This window comes from Manacus vitellinus, unplaced genomic scaffold (genome assembly GCF_001715985.3).
Source record: "Manacus vitellinus isolate BGI_N305 unplaced genomic scaffold, ASM171598v3 scaffold_40_pilon, whole genome shotgun sequence".
In the NCBI taxonomy this organism is placed as follows: Eukaryota; Metazoa; Chordata; class Aves; order Passeriformes; family Pipridae; genus Manacus; species Manacus vitellinus.
This window is the reverse complement of record NW_021940541.1, coordinates 4,544,475-4,568,709: the sequence shown is the minus strand read 5'-3', so window position 1 is coordinate 4,568,709 and position 24,235 is coordinate 4,544,475. Positions and strand designations below refer to the sequence as shown.

Below are 24,235 nucleotides of genomic sequence, written 5' to 3'. Positions count from 1 at the left end.
AAATGGGTTTTCAGAAATGTTTTCGTTTCTGGTGGATTATGGTGAGAGCCAAGAGGAAATGGGCCACAGGGATGCTTTTTCTGAAGCAGCACTATGACACTGACCCACATCTCCCCTCCTCTGTGCTCCCACCCAGGAGAGGGAAGGCAAAATCAAATGAAGTTTTATGTGATCTATAAAAGGTTTGATACCTTCATCTTTTCTCTCTAAGAACTCGTGATCTTTTTATATTTGATTGTAGAAGTGGGCAGAGGAGTTAATACACTGTTCTGTGCTGCAGATTCTGCTGCAGAAAATAACTAAGGGTTCATGTAGTAAGTGCTGTAAAATAGACACAGACCTGGAGATTTTTGTTTTAGAATTGCCTAAAATAATATAATGACAAGTCACATCTATGCAAGGCAGGATCTGTACTCTGAAGACACTGAAGCTGAAGTTCTGATGAATTCTTAGGCTGGTGGTCTTCTAACCAGATTCCCTGTGCTGAGGAATTAATGTTGGAGTTCTGCAATTCCTCATATGAATCTTTAGAAATAACATGGCAATTCCATCATTGCTTTTAGATCTGTCAGGAGTTGCAAGGAAGGGTATTGTGGTGGTGGTTTTGTCGTGTGTGTTCAGTCACTTCAGTAACTGGAAGAAAGGCACAAATTGCTTTTTTGTTTTTTTAATATGCGTTACAAATTGTGATTCATTATTGAATGCTGAATAGAATAGGTATTCATTTGCAGGGGAATCTTGCCAAGGTGTAATATAGTGGAAGCAAACTTTTAAAGCTGGAAAGCAGCTGTATGATATTAAGTTAGATTTCAGTGTATTATAAAGTGAGAGGGGTTTTTATTTCATATTCTTTAAGAGCATCAATCTGGTAGAGGTCAGTAATCCCATGAGGAATTTAAAACTAATCTGAAGAAAACGGTAGTTACAGAACTGAACTTTTTAAATTAATGGTATTTTGTGCTGTATTTTCATCAGAGGATAGAGGAGCTGCAAATAGTATAAATTTTTATGCTAGAAATTAGGTAGTACTACTATGAAGTAGAAAATCTGTATTACTTCATGTTTGGTTTGAGTTTTGGGTTTTTTTCCGTGAGAATTGGTTTATTGACAAATAAAAAAAAAAAGCTGAATTTTGTCTCTTGCCCTGGAAAAAAAATAATTTCAAGTATTGGAGTAGTTCAACTTTAGCTAATTGTATGTTCATAATGGAGCATTATGAGCATCCTCCTTTCATTTGCCTTGAAAGGTTTTTTTTCTCATAGATTCTCTTACAGGGGAAAAGCGCTTTGAAAATCCAGTTGGTTTTATTCAAGGACTCTTAATCAATTCGTATCTTGTTTCAGAAACAAGTTTTCCCTGTTTCATTTTCTTCACATCTGCAGAGAACACAGCCCTAAGTCTGCTCAGACAGGAAACCAGCCACCAATATTGGCTTTTTTTAGGCACAAGCCTTTTCTGGGCTTCATAAACTGTTGATATGAAGCCGAAATGGTGCCCCAGAAGTGCCATGTATTTTGTTGAGGGACCACCTGGCCCAGCTTAGGACAATGCTGGTAAATGATGATTTTTATATTCATTTAAATGAAAACCGTGTGTGATGCCAAGTTCTGCCAAATTAGAGGTGTAATTTACAGAACAGATCCCCTTCAACTTGCCCTCAGCTACAGATGTGTTTATAAGGAGGTGTTGCTTCAGTGTGAAGTGATCCCAAGAGCCAGCAACTGAATTACTGATGACTTTATTACAATTATGGTATTGTGTTGAGTGCTCAGGTGTTTGTTTTTGTATTACTCATTGTTATAGCTTGGTTACAGAACTTGTCTTAGATCTGTGATATTTAAGTCGTGAGTAACATACCAATAAAATTTACATTACCTCAGAAAATTTTGTTACTTTATTGAAAAGCAAGCCTTTGCCTATTTAAACTATTGTTGCATCTCTTAGATATAGAGACTCTTCTACCTTTTGGAGGTAGAAATTAAAGCAAATCAGAGAGGTGCTTAATGGAAAGCTTATACACATTTAATATCCTTGTACTTCACTTGTCCTTCCTCTCCTTCACAGAAACCATCTTGCATCTCAAAGCAAAGTGTGTTAACTTTGTCATACACAAAAATGCATTTAGCTTTTTAGTTCAATAGCTTGTAGTAAAAAACCCAAGCTAGCATCACCATGATATTGCAATCTCTCTAACTTTTTGCAAATACTGCTGAATTGAGGTTGGTAGATCTGGTCCCTGGTGCAAAACTTAATGTATCAAACTTGAGTTTGCACCAAAGGATTAGTTTGGTGTTGGGCACAAAAAAAAGGTTCAATTGTTTTACAGATCAAGTTAAATGATTTAAAACTGTTTTCTAGAAATTCTTCTGGTATGGTATCAAAGTCATGATAATGGATTTGTAAAAAATTGTTTCTCAAAGTGGTTGAACCAAAATTTGTCTTGTATTCTAATTAGTCTTATAAAATGACAGCTGTAAATACAAGGATACATCTACATGTTTGTATATTGATCCCTAAAATGTGTGGTTATCTGCATATCTGAGTCCCCAAAATGAACACTGATTTCCTCCCCCCCAAAAAAAAACCACTTCAAAAACCAAACATCGTGTTGTGCTGTGGTGTATCAATAGCTAACTACAGATAATTATCAGATGTCTGCCTCATTGTGTCTGTATGTAACTATATTTAAATCAAGTAACCTTAAGGAAATAATAAAGGTAAAGACTTTAAAGAAATATTAAAATTAAACTTCCATATTACACAGTGAAAGCTGTAAGATTTTGTGAAAAGTGTGGACTGCTTAAACCTTCTGTTTCTCGTGTTAATATTTTTGGATCTGTACTATTTCTGAGTATTGTAACAAAATGTAAAGACTGAATCATTTCTTTCCTGCCCTGGGAAAGATTGGCATCGACCTGAGTTTTACCATTTAAATGTCTGTTCATTGCCATTTTTAGATAAGCATGCAAAGTTATCTTTGGTCTTACACAGCTGACTCTTAAGGTAAAATGACTGTCCCATAAAATAAAAGGAAGCAAAACCAATGATGCAGTAGCTGCAGTAAGGCAGAGCCATAAAAGGTGAAGCAGGCAAAATGGGGATAGGTGGTCAGCAGGGCAGATTTGAATTATTTTTTTTAAACAAACAAAAAAACCCCAAAATAAATTAAAAAAAAACACCTGTCATTCTCAGACCTTAGTACAAAGTGTGTTCACATCTCTGCTGCTCATACCGACTGCATTTTGACTGTTTAATGTATAAGGGTGAAGCAATTTCTGTTCTTGGACATGGTTAGACGTGATGTTCTTTTTTGTAGAAGTAAAGAAAATTGTGCACAATGTTTCTAAAAGCTTTTTACTGAATTTGCCTGAGCGAAATATGAAAAATTGCATTGGGCAGGAGAGCTGCTGACAAAGGTTCTTTCTTGCCATGAAAGGCAGTGTCAAAGGAGGAAGTGTAGCCCCAGTGTTCTCTGAGCTTGGTGCGTGTCATGAAGGAGGATCTTTATTTTTTAGTGATCTAGTCTAGATCTCATCTGCTATTTACCACTTTTGTTTTTTAGGCTATTAGATATCTAAGTACAGTTTTCAAAGAAGAATGGAAGACCTGTCTAAAAATTCAGTGGCAGTGGGGGGGAGCAGCTACACCTCACTTGCTCTTCCGTAGAAACCTCTTGAACCTACGAGTTGAAACTGCTCAAAATGTCACGGGCAGGCACAGAACAGGGTTAAAATTAGCAACGAGGAACTTTGCTCAACTTGTGTGTGTGTGTGTTCTGCTCTGCAGTGTGATGTCCAGGGTCAGAAATGCCTTATGTGGATCGTCAGAATCGCATCTGTGGTTTCCTAGACATTGAGGAAAATGAGAATAGCGGGAAGTTTCTGCGGCGGTACTTCATCCTGGACACACGGGAAGACAGCCTGGTGTGGTACATGGACAACCCACAGGTGAGGTGGTCTTGGCAGTAGTTTCCTGGTTTATATCCATTCCCACTTTTTTTTCGGATTTTTTTTAACAATTTCACTTAAGAAAGATGGGGTTTAGCACGAGATTATGGACCCAGAAGCTGAGCAAAAAATAAGTTGCCATAAGCGAATTAATTGTAAATCAGTTTAATATAACCTGATGAGCCAAATCACATACATGCAGTTTTAACACAGATGTTTTAATTCACCTTTAGCCTTATGTGGAGGTGTGTAGTTTTCCTTACAGTGTGACTCATTTAGCTGTCTCATATTACTTGACCTCAACAGAATCAGTTATTGAAAAGCAATTCACAATCATGCCTGCAGTTGCAATCCAGCATGAATGAGGAAAGCTTGTTGTGATGGAAAGCATCCTTTAGATAAAAGCTGCTTTTACAGTATACATGGATCTATGTGTTTTCTAGCATAGGGAAGGACAGATAATTGCTTAAGTTTTGGGTACAGAGACAGTAAAAGCACATGATCCAAGTCAGCTGGCAGCTGCCTGCCAGGAGAACATCCATGTACCATTCTGCCAGGAAGAGCAGAGATAAAATGCAGGAATCTGCTGTTCAAAGGAACCAGCAAAACCAAAATGTAAATGATGTGCAGCTCGATGAATGTGACTTGTGACTGAAGCATTTAACAGTTCTCACTGAGGAGAAAAAGAATTACTGGAAATAAGGGACTTCAAACATTTGATCTCAGTGACTGGTATGAAGCAGTTTGGTTTTTTTTTTAGTTACTCCTGTGATGTAACCAGGGCACATGGGCAAAAACTTGAAGTGCTGTAGAAACTGCAATTTTTCAGAAGTTTTAACACTTAATGCTATTTGCAGTGCACACCCAGGCCTAGTTCAGGCATTTTTTTAACGTTAGCATTCATGTACAAATGAAAGGATTTCTTGCAAGAGGCAAATTGAAGCTTCTTGATTTTCTTGAGTTTTGAAGAACAGCAGGGTTTTTATAGAGTCATCATGTGAAGACCATTCTTAATCCCTGAAGTGATTGGAAAATACATGAGATGGCCTTTGAAGTCTCTGACATAACAGATGAATGTCACTTCTTGTCCCTTCCGCCTGCCCTGGTCAAAGTACACGAGATTCCAACATCTGTTAAGGAAAAAGTATTCTTTCCGGATTTCCTGGATGCAGACCCACAAGAATCCTTTTTCCTCTAGTAAAATACATAAACCTCTGAAACAATTACTATTTGCATTGTTTCTAGCAGTCTTTCTGTTTTTAGTTGATTAACAGATGTGTGTATAATAAACAAGTAGTTTAGATCCTGTTTCAAGCATACATTGTGCATTGTCTATAAAAAGACGTAGGATTTTCTTTTTGTTTGTGGAATTATTTGCTTTTTATGCATAAACACTGCCTGTGATGTGAGAATAAACCAGTTTCACTTTGTGACGTGTGATTTGTTTCAGAATCTTCCCTCTGGATCTCCACCTGTTGGGGTCATTAAACTTACCTATATTTCAAAGGTAAGATAATATGTGAGACACTTGTTGCTAAATTCTTGGTGTATCTGCCACAAGCCTCAACTTCAGACAAAATTAAGTGCCACTTACTTACTATTTTTGTATGTGTGCTATTCCTGAGTTAGAGAAGTGTTACAAACACTTCAACAGGTTCAGATTAAAATAAGAACAGATTAATTACCATGTTGTCTAGGTTTGTGTAGTGAATTTAAGTAGCAGTTCTTTGTGCAGCATAGAATTAACAATTCTGAGCTGTATTTCAATTCTTTATAAATATTATAAAGAATTCCAGTTAGTCTTGGTGAAAAGACAGGCCACTTATGAAGTGGAAAATAAGTCTTTGGGACTGATAGTTTGCAGGTACTAATGATCTTTAATAGACAGGACAGAAATATTTCATTACTCTCTATACAGCCAGTTCTAAATATGTGTGAAAAAGAACTGTGAACTAAGAAAGTCTGCTTTGCCTTCTCCCCCACCCCTGACAGAGGTGCCCTAAAATGTAAAAATGTCAACACCTCCCTCAGAACAGGACACCTGCTTCTCTCCTCCCCCAGCACTGACATTTTAGAGACCCCTGAAGAAAAGTGGCCATTATTCTGATGTTAATGAACCAAAATGCAAGCAAAAGTGTTATGTTTTCAGATTTCAACATTTGTCTGGTAAAAAATCCTTAAATTTAAGGTGTAGGGACATATGTCTTAAACTGTTTTCTTACCATAGGCTGCATATCTTGAACTGAATCTTATATAGTATTTTTGTTTTATCTGTATATCATTATACCTAACCAGCTTGCTGTGCTGCTAATCTTTGAATTTAGCCACTTCAAAGAGAGTAAAAACTTGTGATATCTGATGTATATTTTGTATGCACAGTGACACTTATAATCCTAATTTCCCTCCCAGGTTAGCGATGCAACTAAGCTAAGGCCAAAGGCAGAGTTCTGTTTTGGTAAGTTCTTGCATGTGGTGTGTGCATCAAGTACATTCTTCAGAAACTTGAAGGAAAGATTGTGTTCTGCAATTCTGTTACTGTCTAAGCTGGCAGTGTATTTTTAAAAACCAGCCTGTATTCACTTTCTTATTTAGTATGAGGGAAATGTTGGCTTCTTCATAAAGTGTTTTTGTATTTTTTCATATTGCAGCTTAATGAGGGGTAAGTCAGAGCTGTTTTTCAGATGTCTGAAATTTTTGAGGCATTAATAAATGGCATGCCTGTCAGCTATGAAGACGAGAAATTTAACTGTTTTAATCTGTTTCACTGGTAAAACAGTCAATTTAGGAATTCTGTCAGCCACTGTTCTCGAGTTAAATTGCAGCCTCTGTTGCTGCATGGAAGAAAAATAATTTGTTTGGGGTACCTTCTCTGTGTTGGAGCTTGTGAAACACTTGGTAAATCGTGTGTGTAGGGCTGCAGGGGTTTTAGGCAAGTACCTGGTGTGTCAGCTCAGTGCCATCTACAGATTCCTCTGCACATGTATGTGTGGAGGGATTTGTCTTCAGCACTTGTAAAATTGCTCTTGTCAGTTGGCCAGCTCTAAAACACCTTAATTATCCAAACTACTGGCTGAAAGCTTTAAATATCTCTAATCTATTAAAGCGTTTTTTATACTTTTTAAAGGAAAAATATAAATTTGTTGTCATTTTATTCAACTACCAGGAGTTGTTGTTTCAGTCAACTCATTATACGATTTTGTGTTTTGAATTTATATTTGCATCTAATAATGTTTGTTTCAAGCCATCCACTTTGGGGAGAAAGATGATAGAAAAGCAAAAGTATCTGTTTCTGGCCTGCATTTGCTGTTAGTGGTGACCTGAAGGACTGTTATGTTATAGGTAGAGCAGCAATATCTGTGCAGGTTTTAGCTGCAATGCTTCAGAATTCCAGGAGGGTTTTTGTCACTGCTCACCTTAAAACCTGTTTCAAGATAAGTTCTTAAAATTTGGGAGCAAACTACCCATGATTTTTTTTTTTTTTTACTGTTACACAGAAATACGTTTGTCCTTTTTGGATAAAGGATGCTGGATGTTTCCAGTAGAGAGATAAACTTATTAAAATATGCTTTCTTTGCCAAGTCACTAAAGTAAAAGAAAGATTTATGTTCTGGCTATTTTCAAGTTGTTTGGTCTTGAGCATCATCTACTTAGTAATCAATACTGAGTTTTACAGAAATGAAAAGTAAAAAGTAAAACCCAGTGATCATAGTCATGTTAATGAGGTTGTCACAGTCTGTATGATGCCATTTAAGTGGAGAGCTTAAATTATTACTTGTTTTTTAGAATAAAGAAATCCTGTCAAATGGATATACATATCTTAAAGTGACTTTCTAAAAACAAATGTAGCAGAGCACTTGAATACTTCAACTGGATTTTTCATCTGAAATCAAATCTTTTCATGATGATGTTAAGTTTGCTCTTAAATGTCAGTGTTGTTAACGTTTCATACTGGTTTTTAACAGTTATGAATGCAGGGATGAGAAAATACTTTCTACAAGCCAATGATCAGCAGGACCTAGTTGAATGGGTAAATGTTCTGAACAAAGCTACCAAAATCACAGTAAGTGATTGAGTTGATACTTAGCAATGCTTTCGAATGGTGACTGTCTCAAGGTGCTTATGTGTAACCTTTGCCTCCAGTTTTTATCACCACAAACAAGTCATGGCTCTGCTTTCCAAGACTTAAAGAAACTCCCCCTGAATTTGAGTTTATTTTACTTTTTGGAAATCGGGCAAAAATGGGCTTGATTACATTTTTAATTACAGCATAGGATGTTTTCTAATAATTTAAAATTAACTGTGCACATTTAATATTGATTGAAATATCTAGAAGACACTTGCAAGCGATTAAAAGATACACATACTTTTGCCTGTTGTCAAAATTTGGTATTTCCTAAAGCATCACTAAAATATTGAGCAAACACATCATGCCAAGTTCCAAAGGCTCTCTCCTGATTTCAGGTAACATCCGTGCAAAGAAACATTAGTGGTTCTACTGGAAGATGTTAAATTATTCTATTATTTTCTGGTTTGGGCCAGGACAACTCGTTACCTTGTGACAGAAAACCCCATGTGTTACCTCAGTCTTTTCAGGAGGCAGAAGTTATGGTTTTGTTTTCTCTCCAGTTTTGGGGAAGTGATGACGATGAACAGTTTTGAGACCATCCCCTGACAAAGAAGGGGTTCTGAGCATGGGTGCACATATTTGTGTTTGTTGTCAGTAACTTTCTCATTTTTAAGTTATCTAAGGATGTTTATATGAGTTGTTTGCTTTGTTTTGAAGTAGCCATTTCTTTGGAGTTATAAAAACATTACTGCTAAGGATAAATAAAAAACCCTCAGAACCAAAAAGTTTTTTCATGAGGAGGACACACCACAACCAGGCTTGAGTTGTTTCCAGTTCAAGAAACAGGGTGAATAAATAAATAAATAATTGCATCAATTTAAAATATAGTCTCAACACTGATTACCATGTGTTTAACTTGCATTTTTAGATGGCTGGTGAAATCATCAGTATTCTGTCTTTGAAGGAACAAGCCTTTGAACTGTTAATCTGTTTGCAGCTTATTTAGTACGGCCAATTATTTAATCAAATAATTAAGCTAATTCAATTATTCATTTTCACATGAACATTACTTGCTGTAGATTGTAGTCCTCCAAGATTGATTGCATACTTTAGTGCTCTTGAGTGCTGATAATTTGGGAATGACTGTGAGCCTCTGCAGCCCAGCACATTGTGTACCTGTGCCTGAGTGCTGTTGGAAAATGCCTTCGTGTGAGGAGAGGGTTGTGGGGTTGGTCTGCAGCATTTTAAGCAGGAGTTTGTGGCAGCTGGAGTACTTGCCCATAAAGCTGTAGCTACAAGCCCTGTGCACTAGGGAGTGCCTTGTCCCTCAGTGCCAGACTTGGCTGGGAATGGAGTCACTCCCTTCACTTTGGGGAGTCACCAGAGAAGGGGACAGTGGAAGTGAGAGGATGAAGCTGCTGAGTGCCACTGTTACTTGGCCAGCCCAGCTGTCCTGGGCTGACATTTGGGCTCTCAGGACTGTTTGTACTTCTTTGCAGGCTGCTTTTTTTGTAAAATAAGCAGTCCCAGGCATAGGAACTAGAGTCACAGCAGACTGTAAAGTAGCTTCGTTTTTTTGTCTGGATCAGTTCAATTTCAAGATTTCAATGTGCCACAGTCTTGGATGATATTTCGCTGTGTAAAGACAATTTGTGTGTCCCTTGTGTCTGAATGACTTTGGGTGTCTTCTGTAAATACCCAAGTAGGTTGCTGGCTGGGATATTTGTATGTGAGACTTGATCTCTTCAAATTTACTATATTAATATTAAGGGTGTAAGGAGATTATGAATAAGAATGTCTTAGGTAGCCAGTTAGTGCATTTCTTAGGTTAAAGAATTTTACTTCCTGCATGAACTCAGAAATGTCAGTAAACATTTTCGATCAAAACACTTACTGGGGAAATGAAATTCCCCTGAAGTTTTGATTTAGCTCCACATTTGAGATAATTATCTAATAGTTAATGATAGTTAGAAATAGGTGGGTAGGGTCGTTTTGGACAGAATTTAGCAGTATATGTAGGATTAATGGGGGCAGTACATGCAGCCTTCATGCCAAGTACCTGTGAGGACAAATGTCACTGGTCAGACATCCCGTGTGACAAAGGGCACTGGGATGTTTCCAGTGTAAAGCACTTACAACTAAAACTGAAAGCAACTGAAAAATTAAGAACCAATTCTTCTACAAAGTAGCAGTGCTTCTTGACTATCAAGTGTAGAACTTATGGCAAAGCTTGCAGTTGATTTCATCCAGTGAAATGTCTTTCTTGGCACCAGTTTTCTGAGCACTAAACCATAGTCATTACAACAAATTTCCACGTAAGCTATTTCTGGCCTTTTACAATTGGAGAACATTTGTTAAATCCTGCTGAAGACAAATGCAAAATTCTTCAGAAATGCTTTGGGCTTTTTTAAGTCTTCATAAAACTTATGTCAGTTGTCACATTCCACTTGCAGGTACCAAAGCAGTCAGATCCTCTGTGTCAGATGGATAATGCAAATCGTCAAGCTGAAAGCCCAGGTGGAAAGAAGCAGGTCTCTTACAGGACAGAAATTGTTGGTGGTGTTCCCATCATTACACCTACCCAGGTAACACCCTTCAAACAAGGGGGTTATTGTTTGATAGAGGAAGCTGTGTTTTTACAGTGTTATATATCACAGTACAGCTGTCAGCTTCCCCTCTTGCTCAGAGGGCCTCTCAGTTGCCTCTGGAAATCGGTTAAAATATTTTGTCCTTTCAAATTGGGAATGGGATTTATGAGCATGGGATGATACAATTATTTCCTACTATATCTAGTATAGTTATTCTTTAATCTTTAGAATAAAACTTGAGTATTTTCTACTTTCCTGCTTTATTCTAGAAAGAAGAAGTCAGTGAGTGCAGTGAAGGGGCTGACAGGAGTTATTTGAAGCGGTCACAAAGTCACCTTCCCTATTTTGCTGCTAAGCACCCCCCAGATAATGCTATTATCAAAGCTGGTTACTGTGTGAAACAAGGAGCAGTGGTAAGTGTGGGAGATCAGTGTGTTTCAACAATCAAGAGCAATGGTCCTAAGGTGGTAATTGTACTGATCAAGTAGATGATTAAATAAAAACCCACACAATTACCAGAAACATTACTACAACTGACAGTATTAAGGATGGCTAAAGATAAAACTTATCCTCCTGTAGCATTTGATTTATGTCTGTTTTACTTCTTTTCGTGACTTTCTTCAGTGTTATGTTGTTGAAGATGTTTTAGAGAGGCAAAGTGTGTGCACAGACTTTCACATTATGGTGAGTGCATGCAACTGGGAATTCTCTTCTACAGTTACGTAGAGATTCTTATTTGGCTTATTAAAAACCTCTAAATTAAGACAGAAGTTCAATGCAGGCCTTTAAAATCACTAAAATGTTTGCAAAAAGCTGACTTTTCAGTTCAGAGGAAGAACTGTACAACTTCTCAGGCTGATTGACACAAGTGGAACTATTCACATGATGCCTTGCTAAAAGAAAGAATTAGTAGTTCAGATTAAGCAAGACATGCATCTTTGAGTTCTCAGGCTCATTTTATCTTGAATTATGAAGCTTCTTTTTGTAATACTCCCTTTTTAGTTAAAAATAAACTAGAAACCTGTAATTAATATTTCCTCCAGGATATTTGTGCTGCTGAGTTTCTACAGCTTGAATAAATCTTATAATAGTAAATTGTAGCTTCCAGATTTTTTAATTATTGCAGTTTTTAAAAAAAAAAAATTGAACAGAGCCTTGCATAATTATTTTGGGGACACTGTATATATATATACACACACACATCACACATACAAAATATGAAATTTATAATTATTTTAAGTTATAATAAATACATTATTAAAATGATTATTATGAATAAAATTAATTATACCATATAATATGTTATAAATATAAATGAGAATTATATCATTCCATATATGCATAATATATGACATGTAAGTATATTTTATTTTATGTATAAAATGTAGAAATATTTATTTCTTTTCCTTTAACAGATGAAGAACTGGAAGAGAAGATACTTTCAGTTAGATGAAAACACAATAGGATATTTCAAGTCTGAACTGGTAAGTTTCCAACTGTGTGTTATTTTTCCAGTGATAGTTGCAAGAAAATCTAAATAAATGTGCTTGTATTTGAAAAATGTGCTGTGCTTGTTCCTGCAACTCCTAAGTTTGTACTGTAATAAACCAAAAAATAGGGCAACTGTAAACTTGTACTTCAGTCTGTTTGGGAACCCATCTGTAGGGCACTGGAGAACAGTAATAGGATATACTCTACAATCACCCTGATTTTTGTATTAGTATCTTATGTCACTTTTCACTCACAGATAATTAATTGTGTTCTTGAAATAGCAAATCATTATGGGAGAGACAAAACTGTAACCTGGCAATTCTTAATTTAAAGGTAGAATTTTATCATAGAAATGATGGGATCTTCTTCCACATGCTTGTTTCACCAGAGCAGCCAAGACAGGCAAAAACTCTGATTTTCTGTTCAGCAGCAACTCTTGCAGAGTTTGTTTCAGTTCCATGACCTTTCTTCCCACTCATCACTCTCGTTTTGACCACATGATAAATGCCTTCAGACTTCATTTAAAGATTAGGTGGCTGGTTCTGCACACAATCTGTTTTACCAAAAAAGGAATCCCACACTTAATAACAGTAAGAAAACCTGTACCTAAGGAATGAAGTCTGCATTGTACAGTATTGTAAATTGAGTTTGCAGGCCAAACATAAGATGTAAAATGTCAAGAACCCAAATTTCAGGCTGTTACTGAAGTGAACTTTGGCTCCCCTCTTAATGAGGGTGTATCCAACAGTAGCAGGAGTTTGATCTTGCATCATTACCTTTGTTAAGCTGTCAGCATAACAATTCTGACTCATTGCCTATAATAAACCCTCTGTTTTTATTTAAAAACCAAATCTGAGTGCAGGTGGCTCACAAACAAATTCTCAGTGAAGAATTGTACTGTGTGAGAGAGTACTAGATGGTAGAAATGCCTACACTTCCAGTGTTTCACCATGCTCCTTGAGCAACATAAAATCTGGTAGTATCCTCTGTTTTTCAGGTTACTATTCCCTTGCTGCAGTCTGAGGAAGATGCTGGGCTGACCAGCTGTCAGAGAACAGTGAATTAGATCCTGCTTCACAATTTATACTGAAATCAGGAGGTTTTCTTCCATTTTAAGAGAGTCATCCCTCTTCAGGAAGTAAATACTGAATATGTAGAGAATATAGTGTCCTTTTATCATATTATAGTGGTTAATCAAAGAATTCCATGTTTAGGAAACATAATCATGATAATGTTTCATATAGTTAGAGGTCATATTCAGATAATGCAGCACCAGACTTCTAGTTCTGGAGAATTTCTTTCTGTTGGACTTAGTTCCCAGTAGCTGCAGTCTCCAGTCCACTCTGGCTTGCACAGAAAGTTTGTCCTGACATCCAGCCTGCTCACCCTGGTTTGATGAAGAGCCCATGTCAACCAGGTGGAGCACAGTGGAATACAGGCAATATGAGACTCAGGAAATGGTAATTTCTGAGCTGTCTTTCCCTGTGACAGGTGTCTGTACTGCAGAGATGATCTTGCCTTTCACTCTTGATGTATTACTCTGAAAATTCATTGTAGGGGATGAGTGAATCTAAGAACAACAGAGAGAGGATGAGAGGAGCAAAATAGCTGGAAACATTGAGTTTTAAACTCTCTGCATTTGATCTGCTGTAGAAACAAGTGATCTAAGGAAAACTGATATTTGAGGATGGTTATATTTGAGTGACATTTGCTGTTTGCTGTAACATATATCCCTTCAGTATCTGTAATAGGAATGGTAGAGAAAGTTATTCCAGAGCTGACAGCTTTTGTTTCGTCTGGAAGTTGTAGCCAGCTGAAGTAGTCCATTGTACCACTGCTTAAAGAAAACACATTAGGAGGTAAAATAAGCTGTTTGTTTGTGGTTTACTGCAACAACCACCGGAAAATAATAGTATGTGTGACATTATGCTGTCATGGCAAAAGTGAAAGTATTTCTGTTTGAATAGTCTCACTTTTTTCCTGTTGCGTGAAACTTAAACATTTATTTTTGTTATGGTAACAGAATTTTCTGATATTTTAGGAGTAGCTACTCTTTTACAGATGTTGTAGGATTAGTTTCTTTGTATTATTTTTAATTGTATTAAATACAGAATACAATTAATCTTGCTTAAAGCCATGTCATGCAGTACAATTAATAAAGCATCTTCTATGTTAGCATTTCATAGCAAATGAATATAATGACAATTTTACTGAAATAAGCTGCTTGAGGCAGATTCAATTTTCTGACCTGGTTAGGGGAAGAGGACAGGGGTGGTTGTCTCCATGAGAGTATGGAATGAATGTTTTGGGGTTTTTTTACTTCTTGATTTGTCCTCCTCTTCATTGCAAGTGCCATGGTTAGTTTAACACTTGCAAAAGCAAACTAAATTTTGGTTGACACCACCTTTTGCATAAGTGACTGCCTTGAAAATCTCAGTTATGTAAGTCTGCTGTCCTGTCCACTGGCTTTCTGACTCCGTTCTAGCTGTTAGGTATACTCTACTGAAATATGTTTGCCTTTTTATTTTTCCAGGAAAAGGAACCTCTCAGGGTTATACCACTTAAGGAGGTCCATAAAGTTCAGGAATGCAAACAAAGGTGAGGAGAGAAGCACAGATGCCATTACATGGGATGTAATTCCCTGCTTTGTCATGGCCAGACTGCCCTTTGGAGAACTGTTTAATAACTTCAGTTGATGTGTGCAGGTGGGATAGTCTCTCTTTATGGGACAGGACCTGTTTTTGTGCATAAATCTGGTTTTAAGGGCTCTATATTAATGTGTGTTTCCAACTTGTAACATTCAGTAGGATGTAAATGCACTGGACAAGGGTGGAGCAAAGGAATATCATGGAATCGTGAGTTAGAGATGCATGGGTGCTGTTTGATCTGAGCCAGCAATTTTAGGAGTCTCTATTCTGCTTATATAATCTGTAAACTTTTAGAGGACATTAACTCACATCAGATGTCTGAACCTGGATGAGAACACTCTTTATCTTGCTCTTTCCCTCCCACCAAATGCCAATTTGTTAAGCAATAATTGCCTTTGCAGTAGTCATGATGGATATTGAATTTTTTTTTTAGCAGGCTACTGTTTAGGACTAGTACTTTGCAAAGACATAACAAAATATAAGTGAGAAATTTTACAGAAATTTGACAAGAACAGTAAATATTTCTAAACTTATTAGATGATTTAGAATGTTCCAATAAGAAATATATGTAGTAGCACACATGCCACTGATAAATTAAAGTGTCTTAAGGCTAAAATTAGCAGAAAACCAATAGTAGAGTGGTCAAGAAATGCAAGAGTCAGGCAACAAATACTCTGATTCTCTGCCCACCCTAGAATCTTGTTAAAATACAGTGGGAAAGTTGTACTTGCTTTTGATGTATTTTTGTATTTCATTTACAGTGATATAATGATGAGAGACAATCTCTTTGAAATTGTAACAACTTCTCGAACCTTTTATGTACAGGTAATTTCTTCTTTTAAACTTGGGGCAAAACCAAGAGTCTGCCATAGTTAAATACGGCTTTGAAACAGAAGTGCTTCTTTACTTTGACTGTGCCATGATTTTCAGAGGGAAGGTGATACTCAGTATGTTTTATTTATTGTTTTATATAACTATATAAACGTAATAGTAAATTCAGAGTAAGAACTTCAAAAATGTCCGGGTTAAGAAACAGAATTTCCAACGGCTTTGAATAACAGAGTGAAGCAGGGTTAGGCTGTTATTCTGGTGCAGGTGATCATGACACTGGGAGAGCTGAGTTGTGCTGACCATGACATGTGTGCTGTTTGCTGCAGGCTGACAGTCCCGAGGACATGCACAGCTGGATAAAGGCAATTTCGGGGGCCATTGTAGCACAGCGGGGACCTGGGAGATCAGCAGCCTCCGTATGTCACTCTGCACCTCACAGGAGATGTGATTAGTTCATGTTCACTTGTGCACATTAAGTTCTGACTTTTTTTTTTTTTTTCCTTTTGCCTTTCCTCTCTCCTGTCCTGTAGTAATGTAGCCTCTTTGCATGAACTTTTGTACAGACTGGCATAAAATACTCAGTGTTTTTAGTTGAGCCCTTGGCTTAGTCCTACCTGTATGTGACTTTCTGTGCATTGTTTGTCTTGAACCTGTAGATAATGCAAGTGCTAACCTAGAAAAGTTCCTCTGAGTTCAGTATGATCTTTGTCACTACTACTAGTGTGGAAGTTAAATTGAAACTTTCTAATTCCTCTCAGGTGTTTCTGCTAGTTGCTGCATTTTGCAATCAGATGATAAATATCCTAATTTGTTTTTAACAACTCTCACTACTAAATTATCATTCTCCATTGTTGATAATTTATTGTATTTGCAGATGTAGATTCAAGTTTAAAGTTACTAAGAGATCTCTGCTTGCATGAGTTAGTTTTTGCTGTTGGAAATGTGGTGAGAACAGCATCTCCCAGTACTGAACTGAGGCACTGTGACAAAGCTTAGCATTTCTGAAGCCAACATCTCATACCTACTTGCATTTAAACCGTATTAGATGTTCAGTACAAAGTGCAAATTAACTTGTGACAAGTAGTGAAAGTTACTGTGGTATCACAGTGTCTCCAAGTATGTCCAGATTTAGCACATGGAATACTTTACAGTTCAGATGTTGCATGCTATGGTTTTCATTTTCTGGCTCTGGGATATTTTGTAATAAGCTGAATATATCATTGCCCCCATAAGCTGATATATAATAATTTAAATCTGGCTTTTGACTACTTTTGCACTGATACTGTGTTTCTGGTAACTCAGTCTAAGCTCTCAACTGTGTTTTTGAGAGCTGCTTCGTGCTTTTACATAAAACCTCCCATTACAAATTCTCTTCTGTTTTGGGGGGAATGAAAATACGCAGATAACTTTTCCTGGTGTATGCTTGTTTTGTTGGTTTTTTTTTTAATGTGGGGCTAACTGAGCAATGTAGCTATGACTGTCTGCATCACTTCTTGTTCCCTCTGTTCTCTTCTTTCCCCGAGTCCAGGTTACTCTAATCTTAGCTTTGCACTGTGTTCCAGATGCGGCAGGCCAGAAGGCTGTCGAATCCTTGTATACAGAGGTATACATCAAGAACTGGTGAATGCAGCACGTATGTGGGCTCTCATGTAAACTCGCCTTCTTCACAGAGGGCTACGACTAGACACTAATTTGCACTGTAAAAAAAAAAAGCTAAAAATAACGCTACCTGTTGTCATTACCATTCCTGAAAACTAACTCGTCAGTAATATTGTTCACTCGCAGGTTTGCACTGGGTTTTTTTTCATGCTTTTAAATGAATTGAAAGCTAAAAACGGCCAAACCACTGCTTACACTTCAAAGTGTGCTAAACATTTAAATGTAAGTGATCTGGTGTCACTGCAGTAGCAAAGTGCTAAAGCTGATTTGCATGAGAGTTCATATTTCCATTTTACTTTACATTTGTTTTGAAACTGCGCAAAGGCGAGGTGAGGTCGAAGCTGCCCACAGACTAATCCAGATGCCTGCACACAACACATGCACCTTGTAACTCCAGTGTTTGGGAGGATCACATTGTAGCCTGATTTGCATGGCTTTGTAAGTCCCTGCATGAAATTACTAGTTCAAACATAGAAGCTTTATAACCTATAATCGATACACTGTCCAAAGCAGTGCAACTTAGGAGCAGTACAGCAGCACGGCTTCTTAACTGTGTAATTACAGCCAGTGTGGGAAGTAAAATCTGAGTATCCTTCAGGCCAGATTAGCAAAAAGTCATAGAGATGTTTCTTAACACCCCTTTTGTCCCATTCGTTGGACTAAAATTATTAATAATAAGAAGAATAGTAGGTAAATCACGGAACCATATGTTCTCCTAAAGCAAATGTTTTTCTTAAAGTGGAGTATCCTCAGGTAAAGGCAACAGAATAACGAAATTAAATAAGACAGTGTAAATAATGTGAAATACTTCAGTGAAACTGAACACAAAACTGAAGTCCCAAAACAGTTGCACAGCTTCACCCAATAATATTAGTTCGTTTATAAAAAGAAATAATGGTAGCACTTGGCAGAATCCATTAGGATTAAATTTATGAATTTATGTGGTAACATTCTAAGAAAAACTACTGTGAAAAAATAGGTATTTCAATTAGTATGTGTATTTGCATCTTGGACACACATCTGGGATGGGGTTTTTTTGCTAACAAATGTGCTTGAAAAATGCCTTGATTTGTGTATGCCCATGGGTTGGCAGACTCCTGGAGTTCCTGGACTAACACTGGTGATGGCAGAAGTGGCAGCAGCTGCAGCTCCTGATGCACACACAATTCACTGCGTTGTCACACAGCATTTGGATCACAGCCTGTAAAACTGGATCCAGCAGTGTTCAGGGGTTTGAGACATCCCTGCAGAACTGAGAGATAATGCTGCACAACCTGAGGAACTCCTGGTTCTGGAGATAGAGCTGTAGGTTGGGCAGCCTGCCCTAAAATATCTAAAGTGGCACTCTGTGCCTGTGTTTTAGACAATTAAATCAGACCTAGGTAGTCTGGGAACTCACTTCTGTCAGTAGGTAAATGGTGGAAGATTATTTTCAGTTATTTAAAGGTCGACAGACCAGCAGTTAACAATGATAAACACAAGACAATAACCTGACAATTGGAAGGAATAGCTTAAAGATCAGTTACTTTTCTAGGTCCTTTAGCTCTGTAAATTGTTACACAGTCTTGATAGCATAAAAAAGCTACTATGTTTGTTTGGTCCCTGGAAGAAATTGGGCATGTGGTTACCCCAGGAAGAGGGAACAGTAAAATGTGCATTACTCCAGGATTTAGGATACAAGTGCTTGATTTATGTGAATAGGTTTGAATACACTTTTCCCTTGGAAAGATGTCTCTTTGGCCTTTGAATTGTTTATCTTCAAAAGCTTACTTAACACCTGAGTAAAATAAGGAGCCTCAATTTGCTGGACTATATTACAAAGTCTAAAGAGCTGCTGTGCTTGATTTAAGAACTTTAATGTCTTTAAATGAAGAAACTGATGTTGCTGTCACATCCTGCTGTGAGCTCACACGTAGTAACACACCGCCTGGAGAAAGCACCTGCCTCCTGCTGCCGTGGCTGATGCTTCGCTTTGTGTTATTTTCTGTCTCGATTTTTTTGTTGTTGTTGTTGTTTTGCTTTGTTTCCGAGAGTTGAAATCTCAAACTGCATCTTTCCAACACGACGTCAGCGGCTTCATCTGACGCGCTCTCTTCTCTTCCAGGAGCATCCCGAGCCTTGTTCCGAACCCAACCATGCTGTCCGTCCTGCCGGCCCAGCCCCAGCCTCCTCACATTCCAGCCCTCTGGTCCCAGCCCCTCACCCCAAACCCCCTGCCTTGGAGAAGCGAGGATTTCACGAGTCTTTTACCAAGGCCAGGCCAGGGAGCTACAAGATCCAGGCTGTCGCTCCAAGAGAATCAGCTTCCAAAGTGACTGACCGGGGCCCCTGGGAACCCCGGAGTAAAAATGGCACTCAGGAACAGGATCCTGGCCTTGTGGATCTGGATGATGCAAGCCTTCCAGTTAGTGATGTGTAGGGATGGAAGTGTTTGGAGAATGATCCATTTGTTCGGTCCTCTAATTTCCTTGCTCGGACTTTGAACCAAAGAAAATTATAGGAAAGGAGAACAAAAAACCGGAACACTGATGTTATATATATGTGTGTGTGTGTGTTTGTGGGCACACACCTGTATATATAATGTGTTTGTATTTTGCCTTTTCAGCTGAGGGTCAGAAATGGACCTTAGGCGTTTTCTCAAAGCCTGATAGTAAATCACTTACTAGGGAGGGGCCAAACTGCACAATTTAGAAAAAAAAACCAACCCAAAACACGTACAAAGAAAAAGAAAAAAGTACTTCTGCAAGTAAGCAAAGTACCAGCAATTTTTAATTCCCAATCTGGCAGATTTACTAAATTTGCAACTAATGCTATATTGTGGAGAACTTATTGCCAACAAATGTGATTATTTAATTTCACCTTGAACTACAGTAAGATTTTAGGCATAAATGAGAATTGTTTCTCTCCGTGACTTTCAGATATCAGGAAATGCACAAAATGTTTCCTCTGTTCTTTAGTATCAGCAGTGTCAACTGATTTGTTATCAGAACAAGAATTCTGAACTCCCTTGGAATTCTAGTTATGGTGCTGTAAAATTTCCACTAAAATAATATTTTGACTAGTCAGCCTATTTTTGATGCACTCCTAAAGGTGGGTTATAACTTTTTGCACATTTGGATTTCAATGGACTGCATGTAGTGACGTTTTGGAGGGGGGGAGAAGAGAAATTGGACTTTGGAATTTGGACACTTTAGCTCTTTTGAACTAAGTAGGGTTTGTGTTACATTAGGCTTTGCAGCAATTATGTTTCCTTAAATGTTTAAATGTATCATTTACTGTTTTGAGAGTGGTTTCCTTACCAGTGCTTTGTGAACAGTTCTTGTTTCTGTATTGATCAGTGGAAGACCTCGTTGTTTAGTTTTGTTGTTATTGGTACTGAACTGTTCCTAGTCCTGCAATCGTGGCCTATAACTTTTGGTGCACTAATGATCTGAAGTGCCTGTGTTTTCTCTCACGCTGTTGAAACACTTTTGAGTTAGTTGAGTACACAAACCATTCCTGATGATTTTGGGCGTTGGAGTCGCTCTGGATAGCATAGTTCGAAACAGCTATTTAAAATAGGAGGCTTATGTTAGGGATACCAGTGTTCTGGTATTGCACCCACTGGCTGTGCAATATATGTGTTTAAAAAGTGAGTATTTGTTGTGTGTGTACACTGTGTTATGGGGCATCAGTGATGCGAATGAGGAGAACCTTTTACATTTCAAGTATTGGATTAGGTGGTGTGTACTTTTCATCATTTTTGAGAAAATGTTTGCTTTAATCACCCCCCCACAAATATCTCGTGCTGCTGCTTACTGTGATTCAGATTGTCCAGCTTTGCAATACCTTTTTTGTCTCCTGGAACCTGAGATACATATCATTCAAGTCCATCTTCTCTCCGACTTCCAAACTGACTTCCTGCTTGAGAGATATGGATGGCATTACCACAGCAATTTGTTGATCCCAGGATAGAATAATTGATGTCATATAAGGATGGAATATAGTTAATTTCAAAACCTTAAATTATATCAGCACCTTCTTTTTGTTTTTTGTTTTATCCATAAGCTAACTAACCACTGTTTTAAGGCAGTGGTATCTGTAAATTACTGGTTTTGTTTGACTCTTTAGATATATGTGAAAACTAGCACAGAATTGGAAGTTACTGTAAATGTCTGTACTAGTATTGTAGGTTTTAATTTCTATAAAGATAAAACAATAGCTCTTTAAAAGCTTATTTTTTCACAAGTACATTCTGTGTGGAAGACACTTTGCATTGAAATATTTTTACTGTAGTCTAACATCTGAATTCACTTGCTCTGGTACAGCTTTCACACTGCATGGTCATTTTAATATATTTTGGTATTGGCAATTTTAAACATTGGGTGGAGGTAAAGCAGCTCCATTATGGGACTTTTAAAAAGAGGGAAAAAGAAAAAAAGAGGAAAAGAAAAGAACTACTGATGTAGTTCGATAGCATAGCAAAATATTTGTGGTTGGTAATTGTCAGGGTCTCCTATTTATCAGTACTTTTATAAATCTATGAAATTGTTAAATTATTTTAGAAACAGTGCTGTAAATATGTCACATTTAAATTGTCAATAAATCAGTTTGGGTAACTTAAAATAACATCTGGCTGAGTTTCTTTGCACCACGTTAAATGTTTTACCAGAATAATATATTCCTTTTCAGCATGTAAGAGATCAGATTATCTTTTATCCAGCTGCAACATCTTTTTAATCCTTCAAATCTGATCGGGTTGTGTAGCCTGAGAAAGAAGGTGAACAGAATGAGCTGGTTTTCTTTTGCTGTTCTGTTTCTTTTGTGGAAGTTTTATGTGTTATGCAGAAGGTATCGTTCAGGTTACTTTTGCATCAAAGGAAGGGGAGATGCACAGTAATGTCAAGTTAATATTTGGAAACACTCAGGCTCCATCTGAAAGGGGAAACAACCCCCCTCCCCTCAGGGGAACCAAATGTAACGTGCATTTTTCTGGCTTTATACTATTGCATGAGAAAGGTTCTCTCTGAGAAATGCTTTCCTGGAATATAGGCTGTGCACAGTTATCTACATTCCTCTTTGACTGCCACATCTGACTGTGAACTCTGTGCCCCTTTGCTGAAGAGGGAATCAAATCATTCTGTGTGATTTAAACCCACTGTGTTAAAATAAGGCACTTACAGAAATTGTAACTGCTAACTCTGCAGTCCACGTTCCTGAAGGTGGCTGCCAAGGGGTGTAATGGTCCAAGATATATAGTAAAGTGGCATATGCCTTAACCTCATGGAATAACAGGGTGTCAGCACCACCTAGGGGTCATGCTCCAGCTTTAAAAATTATCCAAGTCAGGCATTTGCTTTTAAAGTATATTTCATATATAGAGATTGATCTTGGAACTCCAGTTGTTGAGTCACTGGACTGCTCCACATTTGTTGTTTAGGTGTCTCATTTGTGTTTTTTCTAATTCTTGCTCCTTGTAAGCTTTGAACAGCAATAGCAACAAATTGACTGAAGACAGAAGATTAGACATAAAGAAGAAATTCTTCCCTGTGAGGGTGGAGAGGCCCTGGCACAGGTTGCCCAGAGAAGCTGTGGCTGCCCCATCCCTGGAAGTGTCCAAGGCCAGGTTGGACAGGGCTTGGAGCAACCTGGGCTGGTGGAAGGTGTATCTCAGAGAGTATCTCCTGTCATAAAAATGGCTGTATTGGTAGAAAATACTGATATTCAGAAGCAAATTTTTTATTCATAGTAAGTCTGTTTTATAGCGGATGGAAAAAATTATTGAGCACTCCTAAAATATGCACTCTGAAGGTATGGGATAGAAACATCACTGTTCTTTTAACAGTTCCCTGTTAAATAGAGGTGGGAGAGAAGGAAAAAATTAAAGAAGGGGAAATTTGCATAGGGAAATTTAGTCTAAAAGCTCAAATTAAAAAACTGAAGCCCTCTGTGCTACATATAGTTTTACCTTTTATCAGCTTCATTTAATGTCTTAATATTCATCTGTATTTTGGAGAACTGCCTATTTAACTATTGGATGCTCCAAGCCAGTAAGCTGCTGAAGTACTTCTGAGATCTTCCAGTGAAATACTGAAGGCAGCTCTCTGGAAGAGTTAAACCTGAGTCCTGCTCTGTAAGTGAATCGTGTCCCACACACTGTCTGCCTGGTCAGATTGGACAGGTCAGATTTTCTGTGCAACCTCAGAGGAAAAAAAACTGGTACTCATTTGTAAAGGCACTACCTAATGATGTAGGAGAAGTCGAATCCTGCTCTTCAAAGTGGTACTTTTCACACTGTAATTATGGATTTGCATTTAAAACGAGTTTAATTTTGCATATCAATGTGCGCAGTGAACACATCTGTTAAGAATTTAAACCACTCTGTTGCACTGCATTCCCATCACCTCCAGTCTCCTAAGGATACCCCGGGCACACACCTGAGTCAGTCTGTTCTCAACAGGTGGGTGTCTGCTGCAAGTTTTCATAGCAGCGAGTTTGTTTTCTGTAAATTACGAAGTTTGAACGCTTGTTTTACAGTCTGTAGTGTGATATTTGCACTCCTGCTTGTGGGTTTGCCCTCTGACAGCAAGAAAACGCCATCTGAACACAAACACAGGGTTTGTTCAGATTAGCAAGTGTTTCTTGGGGCAGGTGACCTGGTTTCAGGTGAGGCATTTCAAAAGACAACCTGATCGTTCATTCATTTTGTAAATTATGCCAACAGCAATGCTTGTCAAGCACCAGGGCTAGATCACATCTGGAAAAGAACATGGAGCTTTAAAATCCCTGGTTTGCAGCCATTCCCTTTCAAAGCAACAGCATTTTTTCTGTATGTAGCAATGAATCCAGCATATGTTCTTAAAAAGGGTTTTTTTGAGTAAATCTTTAAGACTTCTCTTACTACGTTTAACTAAGTAGAGAAGTCCTGGGTTTTTGGGAGGTGGGAGTAGGGATGTTACATTTTTCCCCCAGGAAATCTGGGAGAAAGCCATTAAGGAATGAAGCAAAATGGTAACGCAGACATAA

The 24,235-nt window shown here is 37.8% G+C and overlaps 1 protein-coding gene across 6 annotated transcripts in view; it reads left to right on the top strand.

Annotated features, from left to right (window-relative positions):
* The window catches only part of PLEKHA1 (pleckstrin homology domain containing A1), a 32,796-nt gene extending 10,958 nt beyond the window's left edge, over positions 1–21,838 (top strand). For 2 of the 6 annotated variants that reach the window (XM_018078492.3, XM_018078493.2), the window contains exons 2-13: positions 3,787–3,947; positions 5,398–5,454; positions 6,357–6,402; positions 7,910–8,007; positions 10,467–10,598; positions 10,871–11,014; positions 12,017–12,085; positions 14,626–14,690; positions 15,502–15,565; positions 15,898–15,987; positions 17,100–17,174; positions 19,335–21,838. In XM_018078492.3, the coding sequence (XP_017933981.1) occupies positions 3,807–3,947; positions 5,398–5,454; positions 6,357–6,402; positions 7,910–8,007; positions 10,467–10,598; positions 10,871–11,014; positions 12,017–12,085; positions 14,626–14,690; positions 15,502–15,565; positions 15,898–15,987; positions 17,100–17,174; positions 19,335–19,649 (1,296 nt within the window). In that variant the 5' untranslated portion in view covers positions 3,787–3,806 and the 3' untranslated portion in view covers positions 19,650–21,838. Of the gene's footprint in view, positions 1–3,786; positions 3,948–5,397; positions 5,455–6,356; positions 6,403–7,909; positions 8,008–10,466; positions 10,599–10,870; positions 11,015–12,016; positions 12,086–14,625; positions 14,691–15,501; positions 15,566–15,897; positions 15,988–17,099; positions 17,205–19,334 lie in introns of all 6 variants that reach the window. The other 4 variants (XM_018078496.3, XM_018078495.3, XM_018078498.3 and 1 more) reach the window with 4 other exon arrangements.
* The last annotated feature ends 2,397 nt before the right edge of the window (positions 21,839–24,235 follow it).